General features: G+C 41.6%; 1 protein-coding gene across 4 annotated transcripts in view; it reads right to left on the bottom strand.

The window, feature by feature from the left end:
* Nucleotides 1–1,490: 1,490 nt before the first annotated feature.
* Nucleotides 1,491–15,472, bottom strand: part of RPS6KC1 (ribosomal protein S6 kinase C1) — a 92,291-nt gene continuing 78,309 nt past the window's right edge. For 2 of the 4 annotated variants that reach the window (XM_075412979.1, XM_075412981.1), the window contains 4 exons: nucleotides 8,068–8,150; nucleotides 7,263–7,358; nucleotides 4,011–4,117; nucleotides 2,250–2,365 (listed from right to left, as the gene is read on the bottom strand). In XM_075412979.1, coding sequence (XP_075269094.1) covers nucleotides 2,347–2,365; nucleotides 4,011–4,117; nucleotides 7,263–7,358; nucleotides 8,068–8,150 — 305 coding nt within the window. In that variant the 3' untranslated portion in view covers nucleotides 2,250–2,346. Of the gene's footprint in view, nucleotides 4,118–7,262; nucleotides 7,359–8,067; nucleotides 8,151–15,472 lie in introns of all 4 variants that reach the window. The other 2 variants (XM_075412982.1, XM_075412980.1) reach the window with 2 other exon arrangements.

Raw genomic sequence — 15,472 nt, 5'->3', positions numbered from 1 at the left:
GGCTGCCGGAGCCCCTCACGCATGCCCCACATGGTTGCCACCGTCCCGGCTGCTGCTTGGCCAAGTCCCTCGCTCCGCCATCTCACCCCCGCACGCGTTCACGACACCCTCACCACTGAGATCTCGGGGCAGCCCTCAGGCGCGCGGGGTGGCCAAAGCCCTCGCCGTGCCCCAGCCCGCCCTGCGTCGGGGGGCACGCGCCAAGCAGCGAGCGCACACGGTGCCACGCAGCGCTGCAGAGCGAGGGCCCACCCCGCCGCGCGGGAGGCTGTGAAGCAGAAGCATGGCGGAAGGAAACAAGAGGCAGCGGTCACACGAAGAGCCTCTCCAGCGGCATCCACCTGGGCAAGGTCTCCTCAGCCGCAGACGCTATTGGGGGGAAGAGGAGGCCGGGGCACAGAGGGAGTGGGCCGCAGGCCCAGGTAAGGGCCCCTCACGCAGAGCGCGGGGCCGGGCAGCAGCTGGGAACCACGGAGTTCACCTCACAGCACAGCCCACGCAGAGAGCACAAACCCAAAGAAATCAACAAACGTACTTTCTCATTTTACTGCTAAAATCCCTGCCATAAATCTCACCGGAGAGGAAGTTTCTGTTTCTCCAGCTTCCTACTAAGTGTCCTTGAGAAAACAAATGACACCACATTAAAAAAAAAAACACCCCACCCCGTAGCGGTTTACTTCGCACTTCCCTGTACCTTGTTATGCTGAGTGCTTCATTTCGAGCAGGCTGACCTCCCCCGCCGCCTTCATCCCAGTGCCCTTCGCTGCGGGGACACACCAAGGAACAGGTTTAGCACCAGCGAGGGGAGCCGGGTGGATGTTCCGGCGCAGGTAACCCTGCCGACTCAGCATCCCAGAGGGGCTCGGAGAGTCAGCGTGACAGCGACTGCTGTCTGAGAGGTGATATAGGAGCTGTGCTACAAGCACAGAAGCTGTGAGTACAGCCATTAAAAGTGAACAAAGTTATGCCCTTTGTATTTCATGAGATGCAATTTTTTCTGTAGGTCTGGGCAGGGCTCCTGGCTTGCCTCGCAGCAATTCTACGCAACGCAAGCTGTCAAAGGTTTTGTCTCCCAGTTTTTCTTAGTAAGGCACAAAAAACATCACAGAGTGGTTCAACAGGGTGCAATGAATTACCACTTTGAGATGTCCTAAGTGTGTTCTCTCTCTGCCTTACCTGAGCACCCACAGGAGAATAGGGAAATCTATCAGCTCATTTTACTGTTTTACATAGACTCTCACCAATTCCTGTGAACAAAATGGCACTGATTTGTTTTGCTATCAGCCATCAGGTGTAACAGAAGGAAGGTGGAATGGACTTTGCACCGCCTAACAGTCAGCAAAATAAAGGTGTGCACCACACGGTTTCAGAAGAGCCACCAATACCTAGGACATTTTCAAGTCACGAAAGCCAAGGACAAAAAGCACTGATTAGGTAGGAAGGATCGTTTTCAAGAACTAAATGTAAAGTTCAGAAACTCAAGGTCTGAATCAGGCTTGAAAGGTTTTGTTTATTAAAGGAATACATGTAAACACCAATACAACATAATACATGTTAAAGGGAAAAAACAAGATAGAAGCGGGATTTTTTTGCGCAATTAACTCCAGACTGTGCTTCCTTTAGCAAAATCATTACTGGAGTCAGCGGTAAGGTTACAAAAACCAGCAGCATCTCAAAGGCTTGTTTCTGGCAAGCCATCTTGCCAAATGCCCCATTCCTTCCAGTCTCCATGATCTAGATTTCCTCACTACTAATGTACTTGAAAAATAAATCTTTATGTGTCACTAACTAAACCAAATGCTTTTCAGTGAGAGTGACTGGTCATCTGATTTCTCTGCAAGAACAGCATTTTCCTGCTGCTGCTCACAGAAACCAGCTTGTGCTCCTGTGCTATCTTATCCTGTCTTTACCTGCAACCAGCACACGGGCACAACCTGAACAAGAGCATTTTAATGTAACATTGAAAATACTCCTTTTACAGTTGTGGCCAGGCAAATGCAATGGGACAGATCAACACTGGCAACGACACGATCTGGTGGCCGGGCTAGAGAGCCCCAGGGATGCAGTCAGGTGGCCAAGGGAAGAGAGGCTTCCCTTGAGCAACAAGCCCTCTCCAGAGTCACAGCCAGGGCAGGGCTGGAAGGAAGCTCCAGATCAGCTTGGTCTTTGCATCAGAGATTTCCGATCCGCTCGGTGCAGGAAGTTGTTCCTGTGGCTCACCTGAGGGAGTTCCTGTTATGAAGCCAGAGGGCGGTGGGTTGAAACACAGTTTCTGAGAGTGATGTAATCTTGGACAGCACTCCGTAGGCAGTGATACTAGTGACCTGGTTACAACCTGCGGTGTTGTTACAGCCCCTCTGCTGCCCTGGTGATCACAAGAAAGGGAAGAAAAAAAAAAAGAGGGGAGTGGAATAATTTTAAAAGGAAAAAAAAGTTTCCAGATTTCCTTTGTTTAAGTGAAGCATTTTCCTTTTCCACTTTATTTGAATACACCGACCCGGTGTCTAACAGATGGAGACTGTGCAGATGCACTTTTGGGAGTGCCCATAAAATACACTGCTAAAATACAAATGGAGGGATATTTTGTGTGTGTGTGTCTGTTGTAAATTCAATAATCATTGCTGTCACCTCACTTTCCCAAAGGAATTTGCCCTTTGTTCTCCGGATAAAGCTGGGGAGAAGAAGAAAAAAAGGGGAAAAAAAAAAGTGAGAGCAAAGGAAACATTTTGGAAAAAACCTACAGATCCATAATCTGCACAAGCATCACAGCGTACAGCATTTGTACACCAGGCACCCATACAAGTATGGCTGCTTAGCAGCAACAGCAGTGCACAGCGAAATACTCTGCATGTCTTCTATTCTTCTCCCATTCTCCAGACCTTTCCAACAAACAAACAGGTCAGCTAATTGGCTCATGCCCAAGTCTTACCCACTAGGGTTTGCTCAGAGATGTCACTTAGTCATTTGGCATGAGCAAATCCCAGGCTTCTTCCTGTTCAAGCAGCAGAGTGGGCGAAGGCTTTCTTTGATTTATTAAGACTATTAGCAAACAAACAGGAGAGTTCAGAAGCTTCCTCAAGCAGAAGAGCATGAGCAGAAAGGTTTTTTCCTGAAGTAGCAGCTAAAAATAGGACACTTAGAGGAAGTAAAGTTCATTAAGTGATAAAGTGGTGGCTGCAGTGATGAGAGAAGAGTTTTTCCTTTTTTAACCTATACTTGTATTTAGTATTCTCTTTTCTTGCTCCTTATTAGAGTGCTAAAGCTGTGTTTATCCAGCTGAGGAAAAGAAGATTTCCCCTTCTGTAGTGACTGTAACATGTAGCTCATCAAATACAATGGAGCCAAGAGTTTTAAACAGAGATTGCCAGCCAACAAAGTACAACATTTGACAGCATTATTTGCCTTTCATGTGCTCTTTCCACAGTGGGAAATGATATGCCATTTTCAAGACACATTCCACAGTATTATGCAACAGCTTTCTTAATTTTTAATAGATATATTATTTTTAACGTGTCAACTTTTGCATAAAGCATTTTCGTATTTTATTCAGCTTATACCATTAATAAATTATTCGCTCCTTCCACCCCCCGTCCCCCCAGAGCTGCACTTAGCATAGGGAAATGGTCTATTGACGCTACAAAAGACACTTTCAGCTGGCACAGCCTATAGACACTTCTATCATCAGACAAAGCACCAGAAGCGCATTCCTGTCTACTGAGCTGACAAGCTGGCAGTGCTAAACACGCTGCCCGGGAGTTTCACCACAAGCCACCCTTTGGTGAAAACACCTACACAGACACAGCAACCAGTGGCCACAAAAATAAGCTAGCACCCCATACAACCAGTGATTCCTGTTAAAAGTGTTCGCTTTTGGCCCAATTGCTCCAGCGTCCTTTAGTCATCCCGTCCAAATGGTTTGGAACATCCAAAGAAAACAAGTCAGGGTGCTTCTGTGCCAGAGAAACTTGTCCACTTGACCTGAGTGTGTTCAGAGGGCACGAATCTCTCACCTCAGCAGATCTGCCCATTCTATAAGGGCAAAAAACGGATGAGATTTGATGTCTTCGACACCAGCAACACCAGCACCAAGACGTTCCGCAGGATTGAACTGCAAAAGCTGGATATAAAAAGAAAAATATATATGTGATTCAGTGAGTAAGAACAAAAACAACTGCTTAAAAGTTCCAGAAAGGTCTAAGGTAAGGGACATCCTACCGTTTTCCTGCTCTATGAATTACTTTCAAGAGTGTGAAAGCATACTTGAAATTCCTAAAATCCAGTAAATGGAAGAACACTCTCCGTTCCTTGAGTCTCAGCGTTACAGTCTTCAGAGACTACTGATCACAGCATGCAATTCCCTGAAGCACTGCACATTGGGACTTCACTGTAAGTGTAACCTCATGTTAAAAAAAAAAAAAAAAAAAAAAAAAAGAGAGCAGCAGCCAGAGCCTGCATCAGTAGAACTCTGGACACTGCATTTGCTTCATGTTAACCTTTGCTCACACCACTGCATTACAGCAACATCAGGTACAGTGGTCTGTAACTTTCCGTTTCATAAATTGTGAGCTGGTCTAAAATACCAGGATATTACAGACAGTTCTCTATTTCCTAAAAAAAAGTTTTAAAGAGTCTTACAAATGGGCCAAAACTGAAGAATCAAAACCCCAGTGAAAGAAACAAAACAGTATAATGGAAATTTCCTGAAACTCAGCACCTCGTTTGCTTTTTAGTTGTACATCACATGCTGAATTCATGTGAAAAGGAAATCACAATATTTACATCTGTTTAAAGATACCAATCCATATAAAATGGAATGCAAAGGTAATACTCCAAAGAGACTAATAAAGACACACAAAAATATTTTGCAGTTTTAGAGAACTGTTTATACTCTATTCAATTACAGCCAGTACAAAGGCATGATTTCTTTCTTGCTTTTTCTGCAACAGCTAATAGGATAACTTCTCCCAGTTGTCACTTGAAACAATGTGTATTCATATCTTAATGCACTCAACATCTAAGTGAGTCTACATCCATAAACACAGGAATTTACACATTTTAAGATGGCTCTGCTATTTCCAGTCATAATGTCATGTAGTAAAGGTAGCTCGGTGACAGTGAATAGCGCTGCTCTGGTACCTTCCACAGGCCAGTAGAAAGATGAAGCCTGGGTCTCCCTGCCTTCTGCTGAAATACAGTCAGCACCAGCAGGGAGAAAGTAGGCACGGACAGCCCTCCTTCCAGAAGAACTTCAAGCTTAGAAAGCGGATACAACACAAACTGCAACAGATACCTACTGAAAAGTTGCATATTTTGCTGGTAGTAAAGCCTGGAGGTGCCTGAAAAAAATACTGGGTGCAAAATACCAAACCAACATAAAAATCACAACTTCATCTTTCACCAGAAACAAACAGATCTCTGTTTTCCTAGAAGCTGGCTAAATGAAGGAGGTGTTTACAATGAAGTCACCTGCACTGGAAGCCACAGCAGGAGACAACATCTGACAGTTTTCTGTATAGCTGAACATTGATCCTGGAGAGTTTTTCTGTGATGCTTTGACCTGCTTACCCTTGGCAGTGGGGGGAAGGAAAGTTGCAATGACAAATTGCTATCCATGCCAAGAGAGCTTTCTTCCTTTTCCTGACAAGGCTTCCTCAACAATGAATGGCAGCTTCCTCGGATAGTCACACAACAAAAATGTGATTTACTAGCTCCTATAGCCGAACCTCCACCAGATCAGTCACCACTCTACAGTAGAAGGCTCAATCTAACAGGCACTGGGGTGACTGTTCTCGGGACAGATATGGCCTTGTAACATGTCTGCAAGTGGCAGAGATGTATTTGTCACTTAAACCACAAGTGGCAAAAGAGCCACTCTTCAGCATATTTGAAAACAAGCAATACACTAGTCTACAGCAAAGACCAATCCTACATTGGCAGGGATAAGTGGACCAGACAACTTCATTTGTGTTTATTACTAGTCTTAAAGGGAATTCTTCCCATTATCAAGTGTAGTTTTGCTTTCCTTTAGCCATTTGAGTCTTGTAGCACCTGTGTGTGAGGGCAACAATTCGCTACCATCTAACAATATATATGTAGATTATACAAAAATGGGATTTTTCTTCAGTCCCTTCCCTTTCAACCTTTGCCAGAAACACACAGACACATGCTTTCACCTTCAGTAAATTCCTGTCACCTAGTGAAAGCAGGATGCCCAGACATCTAGTTCCATCTCCGTTAATCGTTTCACAGTAATGGCACAGACATACATCTGTCACTGGGTCTTCTGACTCACTGAGTTTTCAAAGTCTCTTTCCTTCGTTTTCTTCAAGAACAATTTTTGCCACTCTGCTCTGTTCAAATCTACATCTAAGTGATGTCATTATTTACACATCCACTAGCAAGATACTCCTCAAATCAAAGAACACAGTTCACACATATCACTTGCTCTACTCAAATGGAATAGGTCAGATCCAGGCTCCACTTCCTCAGCTGGGTCAAAATTAACTAGGAGGGGGAAGATAGCATTACCTGGCATTCAAGACCCTGTACTACAAGTTTATTCTCTCAGTCATGACTACCCAAAGCTAAGAGTAAACTAAAACTAGCAGTCAATACTATTCCCATTAGTTTGAAAACAGCGTATCAGTCTGGAAGGTTGTCTGTATTTCAAGGTTTCCCACTGTCCTGGTTTGTCTATTCGGCCTTCTGTACAACCTACCAGTTATCTTCTTTTTACGAATGTCATTATATTCACAATTTAAAGTACTTTTCTTAACAAATGGCATCCAGCAGCCTTCCTGGAGGACAGCTACAGATTTTCAGCCACAGCAAGGTCGTAACTTCTCATCAGCGTGTTACAGGTTTCATAGTACTTAGAGATGCCTTGCTGAATATGCATCAACATTTTTGAGTTTAATTCAATTCATTACAAATGTTTCCATGAACATTTAGGGCAGAATTCCTAAAACGGTCATACATCATAAGCAGGCATTTCCAAAGCACTCAGCGTTGGCCAGACTTGCTCTCTGAAGAAATGGCAAAGCACTCCAGTTTTCTACAGAGACACCTGGCAGCAGAAGTCAATGTTTCCAGATGCAACAAGACAGCTGGGCAAAATTCAACAGTGCTGACAAGAGACCCATCCATGTTCCTATCAGCAGCTTTCTGGTTTTACACTTAACTTCACCAGAGCAACTTATGTACCTAAGTATTTGTCCAGTTTACACACATACCTATGGACAACAAATTTTCCCCTCAATTACCTGCTGAATCAGCGACCTGGCCTCCTTTGATACATGGTCTGGTATACTCAAAGAAGTGTGAGTGTTTATTCCTGATGGATGGCATTCAACCAGAGTCTGGAGGGAAAGAAAGAAAGGAAAAAAAAAAAAAAATCAAAGCAGGCAGATACACTTATTAATTGAAAAATTGTAGTGTTGGATTATCTCTTAGTACACGTGCAAATTAGCACACACAGCTAAAATTTCAGTGCTTCCTAGCATGAAGTACTGATTCTGGGAGGAATGTCTGCAGGTACTGATATCCCCTTGGAGACATGGTTTTAGAACATTTACATCTTAGTGCTTGTGCTCTATTACCCAAACTTCAAAAGTCCGGGAATTTGGTGAACTGTGCTTTCTTCATGCAGAACTGTCAACTAATCACCAGTTTGATTTGGCTGAGCACTCTGTCTTAAAATACCAAATTAATGTGTAACAGCAACATACAGCTTCTACACTGTACCACGAAATGACACTGAAACTATTAGTGCAAAAAATTCTGTAAATGTACAGAAGGAATGCTAGAGAACTTTTATTTCACTGTGGTTAAGAGGGAAGCATGGTTTTTGGCTATTTTTTCAGTCTTGAGTTTGACATGGCTTTATCAAGTTGTTCTGCTGAAGCTTGAGCATGGTTAGTCCCATGCAGACCAGGCAAATTGAGGCTACTCAGGCTGGCAAAGCACATCTGAGAAAGACAAGCAAGGAAATCACAACTGAGCGCACCACTTACGAGAAACTACTGGTCAAGCTGCCAGTTTTACCGAGTAACTTGCCCCCAGCCTTACCTTCCCGGTGAGGAGTTCAAAAAGAATGGCACCCAGGCTCCACCAGTCACAGGCTTCTGTCTCTTCTAGGATAGCGCCAACCTCTAAACACAAGACATTTCAATTAATATTAAAAAGGTCAGTTACACCTTCAAAATTAACATATATTTACAAGGTGACTGTTTAATGCTGACAGAACATATACTAAACACCACAGAGCTTTCGTTATGCCTGCAATTTAGTTAGCCCTTTAGCCACCCACAGATTGCATTGTTCAAACACAGCAACACTATACATTTCGTGCATAATTTTCCTTTTCTGTGCATACACAGGCATTTTCAAGACTTGCAGGCATTACAGTTAGGATTCTTCTACACTGGACTAAAACTGGACAGTGACAAAAGCAAAACGTATTTAGAGAATTTACCCTGGTCAGAAGAGCTGGACTGAGCAGAGCGGCCTGAAACATCCATAAAAGCAGCACAAGGGAGGTTACATTTGTCTACTGCATGCTTTAATCTTGTCATAGAGGGCAGGATTTGTCTCGTGGCTAACCCACACCCTTTACTGGGATCACCACGGGAGGCTTATCACGACAGCCCCTCCTGTCTGTTGGGAACCAGGCAGAGATGCTAAAACTACTTCACAGACCCTAACCACAGCCAGCAGCTGCGCATTGCTGCAGCTCAGCCCAAACTGTACCTGGCCACAAAAAGTTGTTTTCCCTAGCACCCAGCCAGCACCCAACACTCTCTTATTTCTGTCCGTGCACAAGAGACCACAGAGAGGTGAGATGGGCGTTACAGAGTCCCTTGCCATACACATTCAGGCATTCAATAGCGTGATGCATGCAGAAAGCTTGGCTTTCACTGACTCAGGCTTTAAACTATAAAAATGATTAAATACAAACATACCACGCTGTCTGATCTAAAACAGGCAGAAAAACAGATTGCAATGAAGATTAAGTCTTCATTTTGATTGTCAAAAAAAAAAATGCAGAAGCTGCATTAAAACAGCTTTAGTGGCAAAAGCCACACCAGCTTCCCAGCAGAGGACAACAATTAGCATACAGTCACACAGTCATTGCTGTGAAAAGCATTGTGGCATGTTCAAAAAAAAAATCTTGCTCATCATTTTATGGAGCTTAGCATGAGCATGGCCAAGGAGAACTACAGGTGAGCCACACTCCAGGGTCAGGGGAAGGAAGGCGGTAGCCCCAGCCCTCCCGAGATGCGGACATGCACACACACGCCGAGCACGGGGATGCGCAGCCCCCCCGGGCAGCCACCGCACAAACTGGAAGATGCTCAGCACCTTTCAGGACTAGGCCGAGGGTGCTGTTCCAAGAGCAACAAGGAAGGATGGCTCAGATGTCGCTTCTTTAGGCAGGACATCCCTCACATTGAAAAGTTGATTACAGTTAATGGCGTTTGAATGCCCAATACATCACAATAAGGGTGCCACACATTAGAATTTATTCCATTCCTTACAGATTAATACTTCTATCAGTATTAAGAAACTTTTACAAAGATATAACTGCAGCCACATGAGGAACTGTATCAGCATAATTACATGTATTTTTGAAATGTTTCAAGATCCCAGGCAAGCATCTAGATGAAGTCAAAATTATGGTAAATTGAGAGAATTTATGTAAACAAAAAACAAACACAACATCTGCTCTTCCAATTTAATTTTACATCCTTTTAGAAAGACAGACCTATATAACTGTCACTTAAAAAAAGAAAAAAAAAAAAAAAAAAACAACAAAACAACCCCCCACACAATCCAAAACACAAACTTGGGCCTTTCCACATGAACCAGCTGGCAAAAGGTTTTCATAGCATCTCTCAGTGAAACCTACTGCATAGAAATGCCTTTCCAGTCTGACTGCAATTTCCTAGTGCTGTGTGTTCCAATTATGTACATTCAAAAACAAGGTAATATGAAAATGGAAAGTAAAATCTAAAAACAAATACTTTAGGCTTCTTTAGAGCAGTTTTCTTCCCTGTGTGGCTTTAATCCTGTGGATATTCTAGACTAAGAGAGCTTTCTTCCAAACAAGTGAAGATTTTTATTTTTAAATTAAATTGCACACTTATTCAAGAATAAGGACCACAAAGCCAAGAATTAATTAGGATTGACTGCTACATTCTCACTTTCTGTACTACCATTAACTTCTCTACATTGACACGTCTTAAATTTTAGAATAATGCTACAAAAGGAGATAACCCATTCTTCCCCAAAGACATTCATAGTGGGGATGGGTCTTTTGAGTTACAGCCCAATACAAAAAAAATATTCTGAAGATGAAAAAATCATCATTCTGAGCACAGGGAAAATAAATATTACAAAACATTCATTTCTGAGTTTTGGTATTATTTCCTTTTATGTTGGCAATCACAGATGCTGGCCCGGTTCTTACACTGCCTTCTTTCACAGAATCACACACTGTTCACTATGGGAAGTTGACGTAACCACACTTGCCCTGATGAAGAAAATGGACACAGAGTTAGAGTCAAAAGAGTCAAAAAGTTAATTAGAGTCCACTTCTCCAAAACCCAATACTTTCAATGTATGCCAGGTCAAAACAAATGTCATTGCAGATCTCTTACAAGGGCAGCTCTGAACTTTTCTATCCACTTCTGACCGGGACCAAAAGGACACAAGTGGGATAAAATAAGAACAGTCAAGTAATGCAGATTTCTCCCTGGCTGGAGGGCTCTGGCTGGCTTCTCGTGCACACAGCAGCAACTGTGTGACAAGTCATCTGAACCAACACAACAGAAAATGGAAACTCAGCTGAGGGGAACATCTGAGTATCCTCTTTCACAAAAACCAAATTTTAGCTCAACTTTTCTATTACCGAATGTCTGCGTTCCTGCTGCTCTCCCTAGGTCCCAAAGTTTCCTTAATTCAGATTAGAATAAATGTTTTCCTTAAAAAAAGCCAAACATTGTGAATACTAGAAATAAACATGTGTTGTTTACATTCCCTCACTTTGAACAGGTCACATTACTTCTGATACAATACACTGATCATAGTAAGTTCAGGATATCACATCAATATTACTGCATTTTATCTTGACTACACATCATGGAAAAATTTAGAAACTATAGATTATGAAGTGCTTTCAAGTGATACAGAGTAGCTAGCTAATATACCACACAGGGCATATGCTTTTTTTTAAGCTTTAATATTGCAATAAATCTGAACTACAATATCTGCCTTCACTAAGAAAACATTTTCATCTCAATCCATCAGCAAAGTAATTTAGACTATAAACGGTAGCGACCCATAAGCTTAAGTGAATACCATGGGGATATTTGTGTCAATTCTTTACTTCATGAACCTTGAAATCAAAGACCTTATCCCCATTTGTACAAACATAAATGTGCACACACATGTGCACGGTGTTGGTGTTTCTAGGACTAGCAGTACAAAATTTGCAGAAAAAGTATATAATTTTCAAAAACAAAATCCTTTTAAATCAGAGAAATAAAAAAACAGGGTGAAAAAAAAAAATTCAGTGGCTCTTCTAACTCTACTGCAACTCCATTAAAAGGGAGAGCTTTCTTCTTTCTCCTTTCCTGATGCAGGCCCATACAACACCCAGCATCAAGTCACACACGTCAGCAGCAATGCTAAATTCCTGCACAGAAGCAATATCTACAGCAGCCGTTGCGGTAACCAAAGGGAAGGAGATTTGTACAATGCTATCAGGTCCAGAGACAGATGGTACAGGTAAACACCTTCGCTATCCAGTGCTGTCCTCCTTCCAGAGCAGCTGGTCTCAACTGAAAGGCCATTTCTTTATGGTTTCCATACTTATCTCAATATTTGCATTACACACAGCAATGCCTTACTTCCTGATAAGGGATACGTAGCTGACAACGCTCTGTATTTTTAAACAGAAGTGCCAGTTCTAAAGTAAAAAAAGCAGAACTTCACCTCTCTAACACAGATCCTTGATAAATTTATTAACTGTAACACCAAGGCTGATTTTCTCATTCCTTCTACAGCACCTTAACCTGAAATACACCCTTCATGCTGAAGGATTTCAAAGGCTTTTACTACCACACCTCAAACATTTTCTCCCAAATACAGTTTCTTCAATAAGGCCTCCCACCCAGCGCACAAAAACACCAGTTAAAGAAGCCAGGCTTAAAGGTGGACTTACATATTCACCGTGCAACGCGGGCCAGATGGCTTGCGAACCACCAAGAACAAAAACTTTGTAGGATAAACTGTAACATCCAAAAAAATGCACCTGAAGTCACCTCACAAGAAAATACGCTCTAGGTGGAAGCACTGCTTCTCCAAACACCTAAGAGTCAGGAAGGGCTTTGCATTGAGGTGGTTTTCTGGACTTAAGAAGGGAATCATTTCACTCTTGGTGGATTGGTAAGAATTTCACAGCCTGAGGAGGCCCCTTCCCTTACTCCATGTTTCAAGCAGAGACAGCATACCTTCAAGTATCATTTCTGCACTGAGAAGAAAACAAGGAGACCCCTCTGAACTACCATCAGGTGTCTGAAACCATTCAGGAAGAAACAGACTTGTCCAACATCCTGAAAACATCAGACACAATGTTTTCCCCTTCTGCAGCCATTAAGGTAAACAGTATTGCACACAAAAAAACACATTAGAGTCCCTTCGGAAATTCTATTTACTTTACACTCATTTAATTTTAAAAGCTTACTATTTTATCATATTTTAATATCTATATATGTAAAGAAGCGTTTCCAGAGAACCAAGTAAAATGAGTCCAAGCTAATTTACTGTAGGCAGACTCAGTCAGCCACGGTATCGTAAGATACAGTCACTAAATATCACATCACACAAGCAATCTGGCCATAATGCTTTGCCTAAAATGCTTTAGCAATTTATAAAACAGAGTACTGAACCATCTATAGTTAAGTATAAAAAGTTTATCATGGTCTTTAAACAATAAAGTAGTGAGGCAAGTGTAAAGAACATCTGCTAAGATCAAATGGAGTATGAAAATAGGAAGTTTCATCTTAAAGGTATTCAAAAATATATGAGCATCTATGTTCCTCTTTGGAAGAAATTTCCTCATTTCACTAAAAGAGAAAAAACTTAGAGGGAACTGTATTTTTTCTTCCTTTTAGCAGCCCAAGACTGAATTAAAACTTCCTCTAGAATAATCAGGTGACAAAAGAGACAAAGAAACTTTTTACTGCTCTGTTATCAAAACAAAGCAAACACTAATTAACCTTTCAGCTATCTCCATTTACTTTCAAAAGGCATCTTATCTTCTATGCTATCTTCACTTTTTAGTTCCATCTGTTATTTAAAAAAAACCAAAAACACAAAAAAACACCCAAAAAAACCCCCACCAAAACACACAACCACCCACCTCATAGGTAATTTAGTTTCTTCCAGAAATTATTAACTGGCCTTTATGTCAGACAAACTAATACCAGATTTTTACAAATCAACAGCTTCAGTACATCTTCCTGCTTATTCTAGTTACAGAGCCTACAAAACCCACAAGAACGTGTACGTCACCTGAAGCATATAGTGTACTTGCAACAAGCCTGACTGCCAAACCACATCAGATTATTTTCAGAAAATACCTGATTCTCTCCCCAAACCTATGCTTTCAATTACCTACTCCAGGTTCATGACAGCTTGCTATTTCGGTAGCAGCCAGTTGTCGTTGTGCTCTTTGGGACACTCGGGTGTTTTTGGAGAGCTGTAACTGTACTCCAGGTGTACAGTTGTTACTGCCAGCTTCACCATAATCAGTACTTTTTCTGCAGGCCCAGACCTTTCCTTGTGACTCACACCAGCCATGTATTTTTCATGTTAATGTTCAGTCCTGTTTCCTATTGCCAGGGCTTTTCAAATCAAGCCAGCCCATCCTTCTATCTTTACTGCTCAAAGCCTATTCACCTGTCCTGTTTTTTCCTTTCCTTTTTAGGATCATCTTGAGACATTAATGCTACATAAAAGGCTAGGACAGAGTCGGAGATAAAATCTAGGAAGTCCAGTTTTACACTATAACCATGAGACCAGCCCACCCCTCGACACCTCTCAGGGTCAATGGCACTTTAATCTACCACAGTTATTTTGCTTCTTAAACAATCTACTCAAATTAAATTACTATAATACAAAATAGCAGATTTAATGAGTGCCTGCAAACTCCTACTGAAAAACACATGCACAAATAATACGCAGGTTTTTCCAGCATCAAATATCTATTTGGTAAACAGAGGCAGACCATTTTTCCTCATTCAGTAAATAAAAATTATAGCACACAGGCTAATAATAGCAACCTAGCAATTTTTATTTTTATGCCACATGCTTTAGGTTATCAGTTGCAGTTCACATCTATATTTTCAACTGTCTGAGAGCAGAAGTGACGTCTTCATTTGCGAGCATGAAAATCAGGTTTCACATTCAAACATTTTGGACTTTCTTAGGACAAAATCCTTTAAACACAAAGCCTTCTTTTTGCTTAGGTTTTGCATTGTGCACAATTAGTAGCAGGATAGATAAAACCAAATATACCATATATTTATGTGCGGGTTTCTGTGAACGCTAGTTTGTGTAAATACAGCTTGATCATAGCACACAGCTTATGAAAGCAGCAGAATAAGATGATGCATTACTGATGGCCAGTTTCCTACTTACATTTTCTATGAAGCTAAGGTCCCTTTGCCTTTATGGTCTCAACAAGCAAAACTTCAGTTTTTAGTAAACACAGTCTAGTGAAAACTCTTTGTCTGGACAAGAAAGAAGAAAGACTCCAAAGACAGCCCAGTTCTGGTATCTTGCCCTCCAGTAACACTACAGGTATGTGACAGAACGCATCCCCCCTGCTGCTGGAAGGAGAACTCAGAGAGTAAACAAAGCATCTCATTCACACATCGTATTTACATGAGATATTAGACCAGCAAGCCACTTCTACAATATGACACTTCACAGGTTAGATCGAAAAAGTACCGAAAAGATTTCTCTTTATGAGTAAATCCTCAACTTAATCTGCTTTAGTTGAAGACAGTCTTGACTAGGCTGTGGCTGTAGACAATTTTGTCTTTCTCACAGGTGTATTCAGCATACTATGCAGGGGCTTTTTAAAAAAAAAGTTGCCAATTCGATTTTAAAATTCATGACTATCAAGAACAGAGTATCATTATTACTCCATTTAAAAGGTAATGACTCTTTATATTTAAGATCACAAAGTTGGCAAAACCAATACTTAAATAACAGAAGGTGATCATTTGCATTTCAAAATTCATCTATCTTGCTTTTCCCTCAATTAGACCAAAACATGTTGATTCACAGGTTTGTGTGTGTGTTTGTTTCTTTTTTAAACTTATTTATAGAGCAGAATAATGGCCCCCCTGCTAGGCTGGCATTTGCTCAAGTTTCTGTCCATGTAAATTGAATCCGTTACTGG

This window comes from Opisthocomus hoazin, chromosome 2, assembly GCF_030867145.1.
Source record: "Opisthocomus hoazin isolate bOpiHoa1 chromosome 2, bOpiHoa1.hap1, whole genome shotgun sequence".
In the NCBI taxonomy this organism is placed as follows: domain Eukaryota; kingdom Metazoa; phylum Chordata; class Aves; order Opisthocomiformes; family Opisthocomidae; genus Opisthocomus; species Opisthocomus hoazin.
This window is presented reverse-complemented; position numbering and strand designations above follow the sequence as displayed.